General features: G+C 39.3%; 1 protein-coding gene across 1 annotated transcript in view; it reads right to left on the bottom strand.

Annotated features, from left to right (window-relative positions):
* The window catches only part of LOC150083963 (uncharacterized), a 96,338-nt gene that overhangs the window by 70,698 nt on the left and 11,393 nt on the right, over window positions 1-14,247 (bottom strand). Inside the window, exons 2-5 of the mRNA XM_090375667.1 lie at window positions 12,287-12,494; window positions 2,236-2,322; window positions 1,934-2,151; window positions 1,619-1,711 (exon numbers count right to left, since the gene is read on the bottom strand). Of these exons, the coding sequence (XP_090231793.1) occupies window positions 1,619-1,711; window positions 1,934-2,151; window positions 2,236-2,322; window positions 12,287-12,494 (606 nt within the window). The remainder of the gene's footprint in view (window positions 1-1,618; window positions 1,712-1,933; window positions 2,152-2,235; window positions 2,323-12,286; window positions 12,495-14,247) is intronic.

Genomic DNA, 14,247 nt, shown 5'->3' with positions numbered 1-14,247 from the left:
AGAGATCTTGAGCAAACTTTGTATTCCTCCTGTGTCCAGGAGATGAGACTCTCGTTCCCTCGCAAGGAATCTTATCCGTGTGATCAACACGCCTTTGAGGTCCTCATATTCTGGGAATTCAAATATAAGGTGGTTCCAGTCCTCGATCCCGCAGCAAAAGCACTGTGGATCCTCAGTGAGACCAAAGTTGGAGAGTTTTGCATTGAAGGAGCCATACCCCGTCAGTAAATATGTTGTATATAGTCCTGAGAAGTTCTACTCAGCTTTGGAAGGAACTTACGGGTGATTTCCCCTTTGGTTGTTTCAGTCCATCTATCTGCTACACCTGCAGCAGATGGGCGTGCAGCCGGAACTTTTCTGCTTTTGGTTGTTTGCCGGATTTGTTGTAAAGTTTAGAAACGTTTGGAATAGATAGAGTTCGGACTGCTTTGGAATAGTGAGAGAAATGAGAGACCATAAGCTTCGAAACGGTGCCGTGTGAGTGGTGGGATCTGCCGAGAATAAGTAACATTAGCATTCTCTACTGGAGACGTGTTGCTTATTTAGGGTTACTGCAATATCAGGGCAACTCGTTGTGAAGGCGTTCACAATATGAGATGTAACAAAAACGATGCTTTGCTCTAACTTATTTGTCTGATAACACGGAAATTAAATTTACCCGGAATGCATTTCGTAATGAGTTTCTTATTCTAGATTGATACAGCAAGTTTTTTTAATTTTAATTTTTATAATTAATTTAACATATAGATAAAAGTTAATCACATAAAAAAATTGAAACTCTCTTAAGTTAAATTGAATTTAATTGAAACAGACTGTCCAGTATCATAACACCAGGTTTGTTGATATTGGCTGCTTGGGGAGTTGACAGCAGTAATCAGCAGTTTTCAAACTTTTTCGTCAGTGGGCCAATATTGATGAAAATATGACGATAGAAATTGTGGGTGGGCCGTATATCGGGTTAATGCTGTGATATCACTACCATTCCCACATGAAAGAATGGTTGAAGAGGGAGAAGGGTTTGCAGGTGCATCTTGTTATCGCGATTATAATATTTGGGATCACAGTCACCGCCCTCCCCAAACCGGGTTGAAAAGACCTCAGTTCGAATCCCGTTGATAACGAGAGGAATTTTTATGAGTCTTTTTCGCAACGTGGCTGAGCTAGTCGGTCTCAGGCAAGAATCACATAGTTTTTTCTCCCGGAAACTCGGGTTTTTTTTCCAGCAAACAGAAAATCGACCTCAGAACACACCCAATATATAGACAATATACACGGAGCAACGTGGCCTTAGTTGCCGATGCTCCTAAAACCCCTAACAACAACAACGTAACATAATAAAAAAAGCAGCAGGCCGCATACAAAAAAGCTTTCGGGCCGCACTTTGTGAACCTCTGCATTATATGAATTTAAACACGTTTTTACACCTCTGTACGAGGTCTGCATATCCCTGCGGTTGTGAAAGATTGTTTAGAAAAAATAAATGAATATATTGAAGTAATGTGATCATTAAACACTGTCTGTTTTAAAAATAAAAAATAAATCACATTTTTTTATTATTTTTTTTATTTCCTTCCAATAATCGAAAGAAATGTTTCGTTGATGTCATCTTAAACCTTACCAACATCCTTTAATCTGGCTGTAGCAAATTCGATATAAGAAATAAATCCATCTCTGTTTGTGTCGGTCTCCTGGAGGATTTTATCGATCATTTCTGTAAAGAAAAGACGCTGTGATTAGGCTGGCCCAGCAGAACTGAGTTGGAAGCAAAACAAAAAGAGTTTGTTGGAATCTGTTGCAGTACGTTTCAATATTCGGCCCAAAAAATGTACCAGTTCTATGAAACCATTATTATGAAATTCATTAAGCTGCAATTAAAATCAAAGATAGGGAAGATTTATAATGATTTGAACTTTGAAAGATGATTTGAACTTACTAGAGTCACTTTCAAATTTCTCATTCCACTTGATTTGCATAACGCTTCTGTATATTTCTTCAATTACATCATCTTCCTGGTCTTCCTCTTTTGGCTGCTCCGTACTTTTTTTCTTCTCTTGCTTCTTTTCTTCGGTTTCGTAATGGTCAGCCACGTGATTCATGGAGGCAAGAAGTTCCAGTCCATCCAGAAGTCCATTCTGGTCGAAATCATGAAGTCTGGAAGGAAGGTTTTATTATTGTGAATTTCATTATCATCCACTTTTACGAAATAGCTCACTAATCTGTATACGTAATACTTACTGGAAGTAATAGAATTCCATTTCCTCTGTTCCAATAGTCTCCTCAAGTTCCCAGTTGTAGCGTTCATAAACATCCTCCTTTAGATGACTACAAGAGAATATGAAGTACATAAAAATTATCTTTCAATCGAACTTTAACTTTTAAAAAGGTAACAAAAAGAATACATATTTAGAATTAATATATTTTTAGGCGTTCATAGCAGAAATTTTAAAAATAATCTCTTCCTCCTTCTCAGATCATTTGGATCAACATCTCTCGTCGGCTAGGTAAGAGTGTAATTAAATTTGGGAAGTCTCCACAAACGTTTTAAAAGAGCTAAATATAAAATTTCATGAAAATCCATAGACTGAGACTCATATTATTACATGTGGACGGACGGACGAAGAAATAATAATTGTTAAATTTCTATTGGTTCAAATTTATTTAAGTTCGGGATGGCTTGGCAGATATTTCTTAAAAAAAGCCAAATGTAAAATTCCATGCAACCAATCTATTGAGAATCCAGTTATTAATGTACATGCGGACGGAAAAGTCCGTCCGCATGTATTATAATTGCTGGATTCCTGTTGATCCTATTTTAATGAAATTTGATATGGTTCGGTAAATCTTTCTATAAAAGATAAATATGAAACTTTATGAAAATCTATCCACTAAGTCGAGTTATTACATGCGGACGGACAGACAGGCGGATATGGATGGATGAACATGGCGAAGACAATAGACGATTTACGCATATCACCTGTATAAAAATTGCAAACGATTGGACAAAACTGTCATATTAGGGCCGCCCGAGAACGAACTCATCTACCCGCGTGTAATGTGTCTGTAAATTGCATGTGTTCTCCGGTCGGTTTGTCTGTTTTGCTGAACGAAAAACCCGAGTTTCTTTGTGGGGGAGGAAGAACCTTACTATCCACGCCTGAGGCCGATTAACTCAGCTATGAAGGTGTAAGGTGTATTTAGTGTCAGACGGCACCAGGGGTTCCCGCCCATCTCCGCGTAGTTTTCACTGTGGGTGTACCAGTTCGCTGGAAATGCCAGAGGTTTAAAAGTGTATGGATATTGTATATGTGTAGTGTCATCTACCGTTGTTCATCTGGTCGTTTAGCCACTGGACCCCTGCTGAGGCCCAACGCTGCCCCCCACCTTCGCCCCGTGGAGGTAGTCCAGGAACCCAGAAGTTTTAGTTTCACTCTAGCAGGTCTTGCCACCTAATTTCCTGAGATTTCAGTGGCTAGGACCTAGAAAAAAAAAAAAAAAAACACGCGCGTGCTCTTTTATATGCACGTATATACAGAGAGATCCATATATATATGCGATACCCATATCCATCATCGTCGGTTTTGATGATCGTTACGTGAGGGGGATAACGCTTGCATAATAAAGGCCGAAAAAATGGGCGAATGGTAATTTTGACATAATTAAGTTTTTATGTGTGGGACATTCGCTGGCATAGATAGAGTGGGTGGGTGGGAGACTGAAGGTTGGGGGGTTAAGGTAAAAATATAGGGATGATAGTGTAGGCAACCCCAGAAATCAGTGAGGTAGGCACATGCCTCACCAGGAGAAAGTAGGGGGGAGCCGGGGACCGTCCCCCACCGGCACTGGGGGAGGGGTGGAAATGCACCAGGCAAGGGAGCCCGGTGCGATCGCCAACAGGCGTCTGCTGCAGGAAAACTGTACATAGACCATGCTGGTGGTGTCCAATCTGGTGTCATGTCCAAATTGTCATCCGTGGGACCGGGGTCCCGTCCATGTTAGTCCTTTACTTTAGTGTGGTTTATTTCCTAAGCCTTCCAGTTCTCAGGAATGTGTCTTGTTCACATAGACCCAGCTGGTGGGGTGTCTAAGTTTGGTAGTCATCTCCATTTGTCATTCATGGGATAGGGGTTCCGTCCATGTTAGTCTACTTTGGTATAGTTTGTTTCCTGAGTTTTCTAGTTCTTGGGGGTGGGTCATTTCTGGTGTTCCAGTCCAAGCGAGCTGAAGAACAGATGTTCTTTGGTTATAGTGGGTAGTGGGTTGTGGGCTGCGGCAATTTGATTTCTCCTCCTCGCGAACAGTGCCTGTGCTTAATCTGAGAAGGCTTGATACTCCTCCTTCGTGTCTAGCAGGTGATGTTCTTGTCCCTGTAGCAAGTAGTGGATCCTGGTGAATAAAACACCACGTAGGTCTTCATAGAGCCGGCGGTCATACATGAGGTGCTGCCAGCTCTCCAACCTCCCACAAGTGCAATTTGGGTCATCCTGGATCCCAAGTAGAGACAGTTTGGCATTAATCGCTCAGTGTCCAGTTAAGAGGTAAGTTACCTGTAGACCTGAGGTGGGGAGAACCAGTTTGGTGAGGTTGGGTAGTTTTGTTTAATATTGGGTAGAAACTTCTTTGTGATCTCTCCCTTTTGAGAGTTGCTCCACCTTTCCTGCTACGAAGTGAAAAAACCCATAAAAGTTCCTAGCGTCATTGACTGGATTCGATGTGAGGAGGACGGTGATTTTAACTAATGTGCTACTCACGCGGACAAAGATTTCGGACATGGAGTATAGTGTTTCATCATGGTAGTTCGTAGTAAATCACCGAAGTAGGTGAAATGGCAACATCTTGGTTATATCTCATATTTTGAATGCCTTTACATCGAGTTGTCCTGATATTGCACTACCTCGAATAAGCAACGCTTCACCAGTGGAGAAGACTAATGTTACTTATTCTCGATAATAAGTGATCTTAGTCTTCTCCACTGGCAAAGCGTTGCTTATTTGAGGTGCAATATCAGAGCAACTCGTTGTGAAAAAGCATTCACAATATGAAATATAACCAAAACGATGCCATTTCACCTACTTCGGTGATTTACTATGATCTAATATGATTATGCACAAACTTGTTTGATAAGTGAATTTTCAGTAATTTGAGGCTTTCGGCCATAAACCCTCTTTAGTATACAGTATAAGTGTTTCTTGTCAAGGGTCACTAGGGGTCTCGCCAACTCCGAGTAGTGTACTCTGTCGCAGTACAAACTCTGTAAAGGCCAGAGATATTGAACGTTTATATGAGACTGCGTGGTGTAATGTTTGGTTATGTTGGTTTTGTCGTTCCTCCTGCCGTTTAGCCGCGGGGCCCCCTAGTGGGCCCACACATTTTCGGGTGAAGTAGGCCGAAAGTAGGGTATAGAGATAGACTCTGGCTAAGGCAATCCCTCGGTTTCGTCCGAGCTTGCCACAGAGGAAAAAGAAAACACTAGAAATTTTTATTGGAAAAGGAACGCAGGGGTGATAGTTAAGTGTTGGGGAAAAAAAGGGGAGTAAAGGTAAGAGAGGTTGGCGATAGGAAGGCTTTCCACCTAGAAGCAGGAAATTAAAAGTATAATAGAGGAACACCTCTGTAGAGGAGCCCACTCTCCATAGGAGGAATGTCAATAGCAGTAAAATGTTAGTGAGAGAGAGAGAGAGAGAGATAATCTTTATTGCCCTTCACGGCCAAAAAGCCAGGGGTTATGGATTCTACCTGATGGATTCTACCACCACCAAGGTAGTGGTGGTAGAATCCATCAGGGGAAAGGTTTATAATGGGGGTGGGGGAAGGGAAGCAGGAATTGTAGGGATGAAAAGTCAGAGGGCCAGGGCGCCCTAAGTGGGAGAGGGAGATTGCACTGTGGAAAGTGTTTCTCTGTTTAGTGATCCCACACCGGCCAGACCAGCTGCAGCCGATGTCAGCTAATCCCAAATCATTCAAAAGCAGGGACATGACGTAAGCAAGGCAGTGGGGGTTTCCAGTTAGGTTGCCCCTTCTGCATTTTTTTCAGGGGGGGGGGCTGCCAGAACAACACACACACACACTCTACTTGCATCCACTACACACCTAGCATACATACACTTTACACAATTTCCATTTTTTTCCCATTTATTTAAACACAATTTTATATACATTCATTTATATACAAAACTTGCAGAGATTTACATACATTTACAGTCTCGTTATACATATATATCATGTCATTTTTTTTTTTTTTTTTCTGTTTATACTACAGCACGACAACCAAGTCAGTAGAGTTTACAATAAATCGTCAATACAAATATTTATCGTATTTAGTGGTCACGGGCTTGAACCCCGGTCCACTCAAGGAACGCGTGCTATGCACTCTCGCTCCTGACCACTGGGCTACGTCAGGCCTGTTACATGTAACCTTCTGGTGCATTGTGTGTGTGTGTGTGTGTGTGTGTCTTGGTATCGAGGGTGGCTCCTAGTCAAAAGCCCATCTCCACCTAGTTCATCTTTGATGGCGTAGAACCGCTACGAAACTAGCCTAAAAAAGTGTTACTATCAGGCCACTTCGCTACCAGAAAGCAGCCAATACAAGGGCAGCCGCTGCCTAGCGCCCGCCCCCAGGCACAAGGAGCCGGGCCCGGATCTACTGTCTCTGTTTGTGCCGAAATGCACAAGTCCCGCACCCACCGGAGGTAGTGCAATACAGGTGGGAGCCAACAATCCTGCCCCCAGGTTGCCCAGACCTGGGAGCAAGCAAAAAATAAATAAAAATTTTGTGCCAGTGGAAAAACCTCCACAATTAAACTTAGTACCACTGAGAAGCAATTTTTTTATGTACAAAGCTCAGAGTTTCTGAGAACAAGAAAACAATATATAATTAAATTAAATACAATCAACTAAATTTTAAATACATAAATACTCTTAAAGGATATAGTCATAGCGATTTATAGTTCAAAAATAGACTGATTCTTCTATTTTATCCTTGTGAAGTCAACTTCCAGGATAATCTGAAATCCTTAGCTCAGTTCTCATTGCAAAAACAGTTCTTGAGTAGATTTGCAGTGCAGTAAAATTATCACGGTCTCCAACTAGAATATTTACATTGTTTCCCAATAAGTTTGGAACCACAGTCATTAAATTTGCTCTAAGTTGTGAGTACAATTGACAGTTCAGAAGGACGTGAATCCAAGTTTCATTTTCTCTGCATGTGCAGTACGGGTCAGGCTCCAGACCACGCTCAAATAACTTAGCCCGGAGGGACCCATGCCCTGTTAGTAGATAAGAAGTTGTCATAGAAGGTCTAAACCATGAAATAACTCCAGGGGTTGTTGAGAATTCCACTTGCGTGATGTACTTTCTTGTTTTTCCCAAAGTCACTTTCGTCCCATCTTTTTTTCCGGACACCAGTAAGTTTCTTCCAAATCCTTTTCTTCTCACTTTTGAAGTCATTGGCTGGGTCAGTTGTAATTCCAAGCAATGTCTTAGACTGTCCTTTTTTCAGGTAGTAAGTAAAATCCCCAATAGCAATGTATAAATCTACAGGGATCGTACCGCCAAGTATTTGGAGTACGTTGTTTGAAACTGCCCTGGGAATATTATTGATTGTCTGAAGAACGGATCTTTGTGTGGCGATAAGTTTCTGTTTCACTTTTACTTTTGATACTTTTTGGTACCAAACACTTTCTGCATATGATATAATAGGCAAGAATATGGTTTTGTAGTAAAGGGGCAATGTTTTCTTTGATAATCCCCAGTCTTTTTGGAGATCCTAATGACAGAGGCTGTGAAATTACGGATTTTGTCCGAGTTTTATCACTTGAGGCAGAAAACTGAATTTATCATCTAAGACAGGGGTTCCCAACCGGTGGTTCGCGAACCCCTGGGGGTTCGCACTAAAAATTCTGTCATGGCGTCTGCTTAGAGTTGCATATGTATATTATTGTAAACTACAAAATATAACTAATAATAAAGTAAAATAAAATTAATTAAAAATTAAATTGCCAAAGAAATGCCAAAGAAAGAAATCACATCTCCCACAATTCCTTATAATTACTTTACTATCTTACAGTATATCATGTTAAATAAATATCTAAAATTATTTCTTGAATAAATGTCTAAAAGTATGAAAAAGGTTGTTTATGCAAGGGTACTGCACTTCAATCATTTCTACTACCCAGGTAGTATGCATGCATTGTTTGATTACATCTCATATTGTGAATACCTTCACAACGAGTTTCTGAGGTATTGTACTGCTTTGAATAAGTAACGCTTCACCAGTGGAGAAATGTCACTTATTTTCGGCAGATGCCACCACCCAGACGGCACCGTTTCGAAGCTTGCTGGCTTACTCATCGGTGGGTGGGCAGGTACCCTGTTGTTGCAATAGTGACAACCCAATTATGAAGTATAACTCCACAATATGAGAGATGCTTGATGGTGTGCATGGTTTAATCTAAATATATTTCTAAAAGTATGTAAAAGGTTGTTTATGCATGGGTAATGCGAGATATAATCAACTGATGCATGCATAATACCTAGGTAGTAGAAATGATAGAAGTGCATTACCCATGCATAAACAATCCTTTTCATACTCTTACACATTTAGTCAAGAAATAATTTTAGATATTTATTTAACATGATATACTATAAGATAGTAAAGTAATTATAAGGAATTGTGGGAGATGTGATTTCTTTTCTTTGGCAATTCTTTTAATTTTTAATAGTTTTAGATTAGTTTTAGAAATAGTTTTAGAGAAATAGTTTTAGATTAAACCATACACATCATCCAAGCATCTCTCATATCGTGGAGTTATACTTCTTAACTGGGTTGTCACTATTGCAACACCAGGGTGCCTGCCCACCCACCGAATAGGAGCCAATCAGATCCGAAGCGGTGCCGTCTGGGGAGTCTTGATGAGACCCTCACTACCACGAATAGGTAACAACAATCTTCCCTAAATGGGGAAGCGTTGCCTATTCGGGGGATTTATTAAAGTTTGAGTTCAGTGAGTGTGAGGAGTAACTGCTCCTTTCCTCTTCCTCTCCTACTATCGCTTTCCTACACTTTTTTGCTTTCCAAAGTCTAATAGGGACAGTATGTGGATAAGAGAGTATCTTATCCCATACCATTCTTCAAATGGTGCCGTCTGGGTGGTGGTATCCGCCGAGAATAAGTAACATTAGTCTTCTCCATAGCTGAAGCGTTACTTATTCGAGGAAGTGCAATACCTCGGCAACTCGTTGTGAAGGCATTCACAATATGAGATATAATCGAAAGATGTATGCATACTAGATGTATGCATGTATGCATACTTTAAATAAATATGTTTTCCATACTAATTTTTTTCATTCTCATGGATCATTGTTATGTAATGGGTACTTTTTTTTTAGAACCTATAGCACTTAGTACCGTGCATAGGTTGAAAAGATGAAAGAAGATACTTGTTGACATTAAACTTGGACATCTGTAGATTGTAATTTTCAGGAAATACGTATGAAGGAAGGTTGTTCAAGAAAACAGAAGTTGAATGAATAAATGAGGAAGAAGAAACGTTGGTTCTGTGGGATTGAACTTGGACAATAAAAGGATGTTCACTGGTTGCGGCACGTGTTTGGACTGCTTTGAACGAGAGAGAGGGAAATTATATAAGCCAATTCAGAAGAACAGTGCCCATGGAAGTATCTGTAGAAAAGGCATGCAGCAGAAACAGTACGTCTATGAGACAGAGAGTGAAGAGACTCTGTTAGAGACGAGTCATTAATTAACCTAATTGCCCTCTTCTGAATGGAATCTAGAAGCCTGAGAAAGGTTTTGGGGGCACCGCCCCAGATGTGGGAACAACATTTCATGGTAGGGCGGATTTGCGATTTCCAAAGAGTCGACAACTGTTTGGAAGAAAATTAACGTCGAGAGCGAAAGAGAAAACCCAGTTTTTTGGATGCAGAGGAAGCAATATTTGTAATATGTTTTATGACAAGGGAGATTAGAAATCAGGGTAATCCCCAAGATCTTGCCTAGAAATCGGAGCGTAATCGAAGATAAGCATAGGAGCAAAGGAATCATTTTTGCGAGATATAAGATAGGACTGAGTTTTGGAAGGATTGGAATTAAGTTTTTGTTGCCCCACTGTCGAATTACCTTGAAATCGGCATTTAAGAATTGGCAGTGGATACTCAAAAAGTTGAAGCTGTTTGAATAGGGCAGGATTTCTCAAACTGGATGGTGGAAAGCAATGTGCTATCATCAGCAAAATCAGCAAAAGATAGGATTTCCGGTCAATGGAAGAAGGTCATTAATATACAAGGGGAAAACAGTGGGAGAAAGAACTGAACCTTGGGGAACATCAGCATTAGTGGAGGTTAGAAGACAGAGAGCCGTCTACCATCACCCGCAGTGAGCGGTCAGAGAGAAAATTGGATACCCAATTACAAAGAAATGGGTAAAATTGCGGCCATTAGCTTTGGCAAGAGACCAGAATGCTCGGCTACTATTTGGACAAGAAGCGTTTTCTACTCTTAGCCTGTTCGAAATCTAGTTTGTGCTTATTAATAACTGCTTTACAAACTATAAATAATACTTAATAATAATTTTGATTATTACGCAAGGTCGCTTATAGAAACGTAGTACTGGAAATATTTTATAATAAAAATTCAGAAATATACGTTTTCAGAGAATACAGGCTTAACGATTCGCATTAAAAATATTGTGTTGAAAGGGATTCGCGATAAAAAAATATTACGTTGAAAGGGGTTCGCGAGTCAAAAAATGTTGGGAACCGCTGATCTAAGGTGATACCTAAGTATTTAGTTTGATACATAGGGATTTCGGTATTATTTAGTCGGATTATGTGAGGTCTGTTATAGTTAAAGTGGTTCCTGAAGGTCATGAAAGCGGTTTTGCCTGGGGGGGATATTCTCAATTTGTTAACTGTAGCCCATGCCATCAAATCATCCAAGATAGGCTGTATTTTTTTTTTCACTTATTCTCCTTGAGCATCTATCAAGAACGATCACCAAGTCGTCGGCATAAGCCATCTTGTTGATACCATCGTGTACCCTCGTTAATCATTGATCTTGTACAGTGTTACAGAGGAGGAGTTCCCAAAACCGAGGCATCCTCTGGAAACCTGAGCCTAGTATGTAAGATGTTTAGCCACAACCTTGATATATCTGTCACTAAAGTACGATCGCAAGACATATAGATGTATGCATCGCAGTTTGCGGATCTCAAGACACTTTACACAATGGACTTTTTTGACATATTTAGGGATAGACTGCAAGAACACATGGCGCAACTCTCACTCACAGATTCGCCATCTTACATTCATACCCATATACACTTTCATACTCTTGATATACTCTTTAACTCCTAATCTTCTTTTGTGTCCAAAAGATTTCTTAGAAAATGCTGAGGAACTAGCATTTACTTTTTTTATGCATGATGCGCCTAATGTCTTCACCATGTCTGTCTCTTCGTCCGCATGTAACAACCGGACTCCCAGTGGATGGAGAAGAATTAGGAATAGCTTGCCAAATCTTTTTAAAAGCCCCAAATAAAAAAAATTTTAAATTTTTTTTAAGACAATTTGTAGAGACATTCGAAATTTCGTTAAAACCAGACCAATAGAAATCCTGGATTTATTTATTTATTTATTTTTTTTTTATTTCTTATTTATTGATTTTTTTTTTTTGTTTTGTCATCATGTAATGAAGACAAAAAATAATAATAATAAAAAAATAAATAAATAAAATACCCGACTCCCAGTGGGCCGATTTTCATGAAATTTTATATTTGGGGCCTTTTATAAAGATTTATCAAGCTATTAATGTTTCTTTGTCCCTCCGCCCGTCCGCATGTAATAACTTGATTCCTAATGGACAGATTTCGTGAAATTTTATATTTAGGCCTTTTAGAAAGATTTGTAGAGCCAACCAAAATATAATTAAAATTAAACTAATAGAAATCTGATGATTTTTATATATTTCTAATTATTTTCTTTTCATACACATTACATAGGCATAATAGCATTTTTGAATAACAGGACTTAACAGGTGTAATTGTGTTGACCAGTTTTCCATTCGTTCCTCGTAAATAGTAATCTGTACATAGAACGATAGGGTGTATCTATGGTTTGTGTCCTTATCTATCAACCGACAGATAAAATCTGTAATGATGAATAGAGACCAATGCAGCTGGAAGTTGTGTGTGGAAGGGGGATATTAAAAATTTGAAAAAGTTGTAGAAAGGCAAAAGGGCGTAAAGTCAGAATTAAAAAAACAAATGATAACTTACTCGAAGTCTCTAATGAATTTGCTGTCATGGATGATGTTTTCTGCTCCTCCTTCTTCTGGTCTGTAATGAGTGTGGTCCTTGTGTTTAATACTATCTGCGCATGCGTAATCTTGAATGCTGATCATTGCCAGTAATAGAACTAGAAGAAATTGTAATCGTCTTTCCATCGTGGATCTCTTGGTAGGTCTGCCTGCTGCTTGGGTATTGTCTACCATAAAAAGAAATTCTTTTAATTAGATTTCATTCTTTCTTTGATCAAAGAAAGAAAGATTTTTCAACGCTCCCTTTCTTTGACTCTTTCGAATATGCGTCTGCTGGTATATTATACGAAGATTTACCAAAAAAAAAAAAATTGTATTTTGCGAGTAAAAGCCGCTTTTTTTTTTTAAATGACATTATCCAATTAAATTAAAACGCAAATGATCTAGTGGTGCTCCAGACTTAGATACCAGTTAGGGGAATAAGGCAGAAAACTTTGTTTTGGTCCCCTCAACCAGGGAATCGTCATAAGCATCCTAGTCACTTGAACTTTCTTCTTCCAAAGGTGAACATTTGGTTTTGGGATCGAAACCTTGTAACGTCCATGCCACTACAGTATTGAGTTAGGCCTCCATAAGTTCTGTGAACCCATGGAGGCCCGAGTCAGTATTAGGTAGATGTTTTTATGTCTTTGACCTTTCTGTATATTTTAACTCAGTGAAACTTTAATTCGAAACTGTGTCCTACATACATCATACGATATGTAGCGTAGGTGAAGACCGGCCCTGTTTATACGTTCCACATTGCAGGAGAGGCTTCTGAATCTAAAGAGGGGGGGAAGAGGAGATTCTGAATAGCTTCATAAATATTACAGAAGATAAAACGTCTTAAACTGTCATATGATACAATTTTTTATTAAAAATAATATATATTGTATAATTAATAAGTTCTACTTGAAGTCGAGAATTTTTTTTTTCCAAAAGAAGGCCTCGATTAGTTTTGTGGGGACCCTCAATTTTCTGCGACGCCATTGCACCTTAACTCTCTGACGAGCACGTCAAAAAAATTTTGTATTTTATGTTGATTTAAGTTAATTAATTCCTTTTATTTATTTAAAATTTTTAGAAGAGTCTACCATAATACTGTTATATAAACTTCTGTTGATATTAGGCTTACTGTCTGGAAAGATGGAATCCCATGATTAGCAATTCGACCCTTTCGTTTCTCCAGCTTAAAGCCGGCCCTATATGTATATGAAATTTTAGTTGTTCCTCCATTGGGCAAATGGTCGGAAAGTAAAAGCAGAATGTCCCGTCTTTCTTTTACCAAGGGAAAAAGCAAAATACAAGAACTTTCAAGTAGAACTAATCCTTCAGCATGGTGAGTAATAGAAGTAGTTTCAATCTTATTTAAACATCATAATTCGAAATAAAAATATCCATGTCAGGACATCCCCTAAGACTCCTAAATGTAAACAAAGTTGCCAGAAAGGTTACACATGAAGTCCCACCATTTCATGTATGACCTTGGAAAAAATAGTAAATTATGAAAACGGTTACCTCAATTTTATGTATACATTATGCTATCAAAAGTACTGGAACACCATAATATGGTTTGGAGAGGTGTCAGTTGGATTCTCCTCGGAAACTGGAGGAATTCTGAAAGACCTCTTAAATCGAAGGCTGTAATTAGCCAGACTCAGACGAGAAGAAAATAACTCACTGGATGGGGGGGAGGGACCCTACTCTCTTCTCTTCAGATCGGCTAACTACAGCCTCGTTTGAAGAAGTTTTTAGAACTTTCTCCAATCATGGATGGGAATTGAACCCAGACCTCTCCAAAAGAGTGATAAGTTGGCAAAATCACGCTGTAAACATGGTGATTCCATGCTCTGCTTTTCATTTTCGAAAAATAAGAACTCTTCTGCCCCTCCCCTTATAGTGGTGGATTGGCAGTTTGGTAGTAGTACCACTACCAGGACC

The sequence above is a fragment of the Mastigoproctus giganteus genome, chromosome 6, assembly GCF_048544385.1.
Source record: "Mastigoproctus giganteus isolate SK-2022 chromosome 6, ASM4854438v1, whole genome shotgun sequence".
NCBI lineage: Eukaryota > Metazoa > Arthropoda > Arachnida > Uropygi > Thelyphonidae > Mastigoproctus > Mastigoproctus giganteus.
This window is presented reverse-complemented; position numbering and strand designations above follow the sequence as displayed.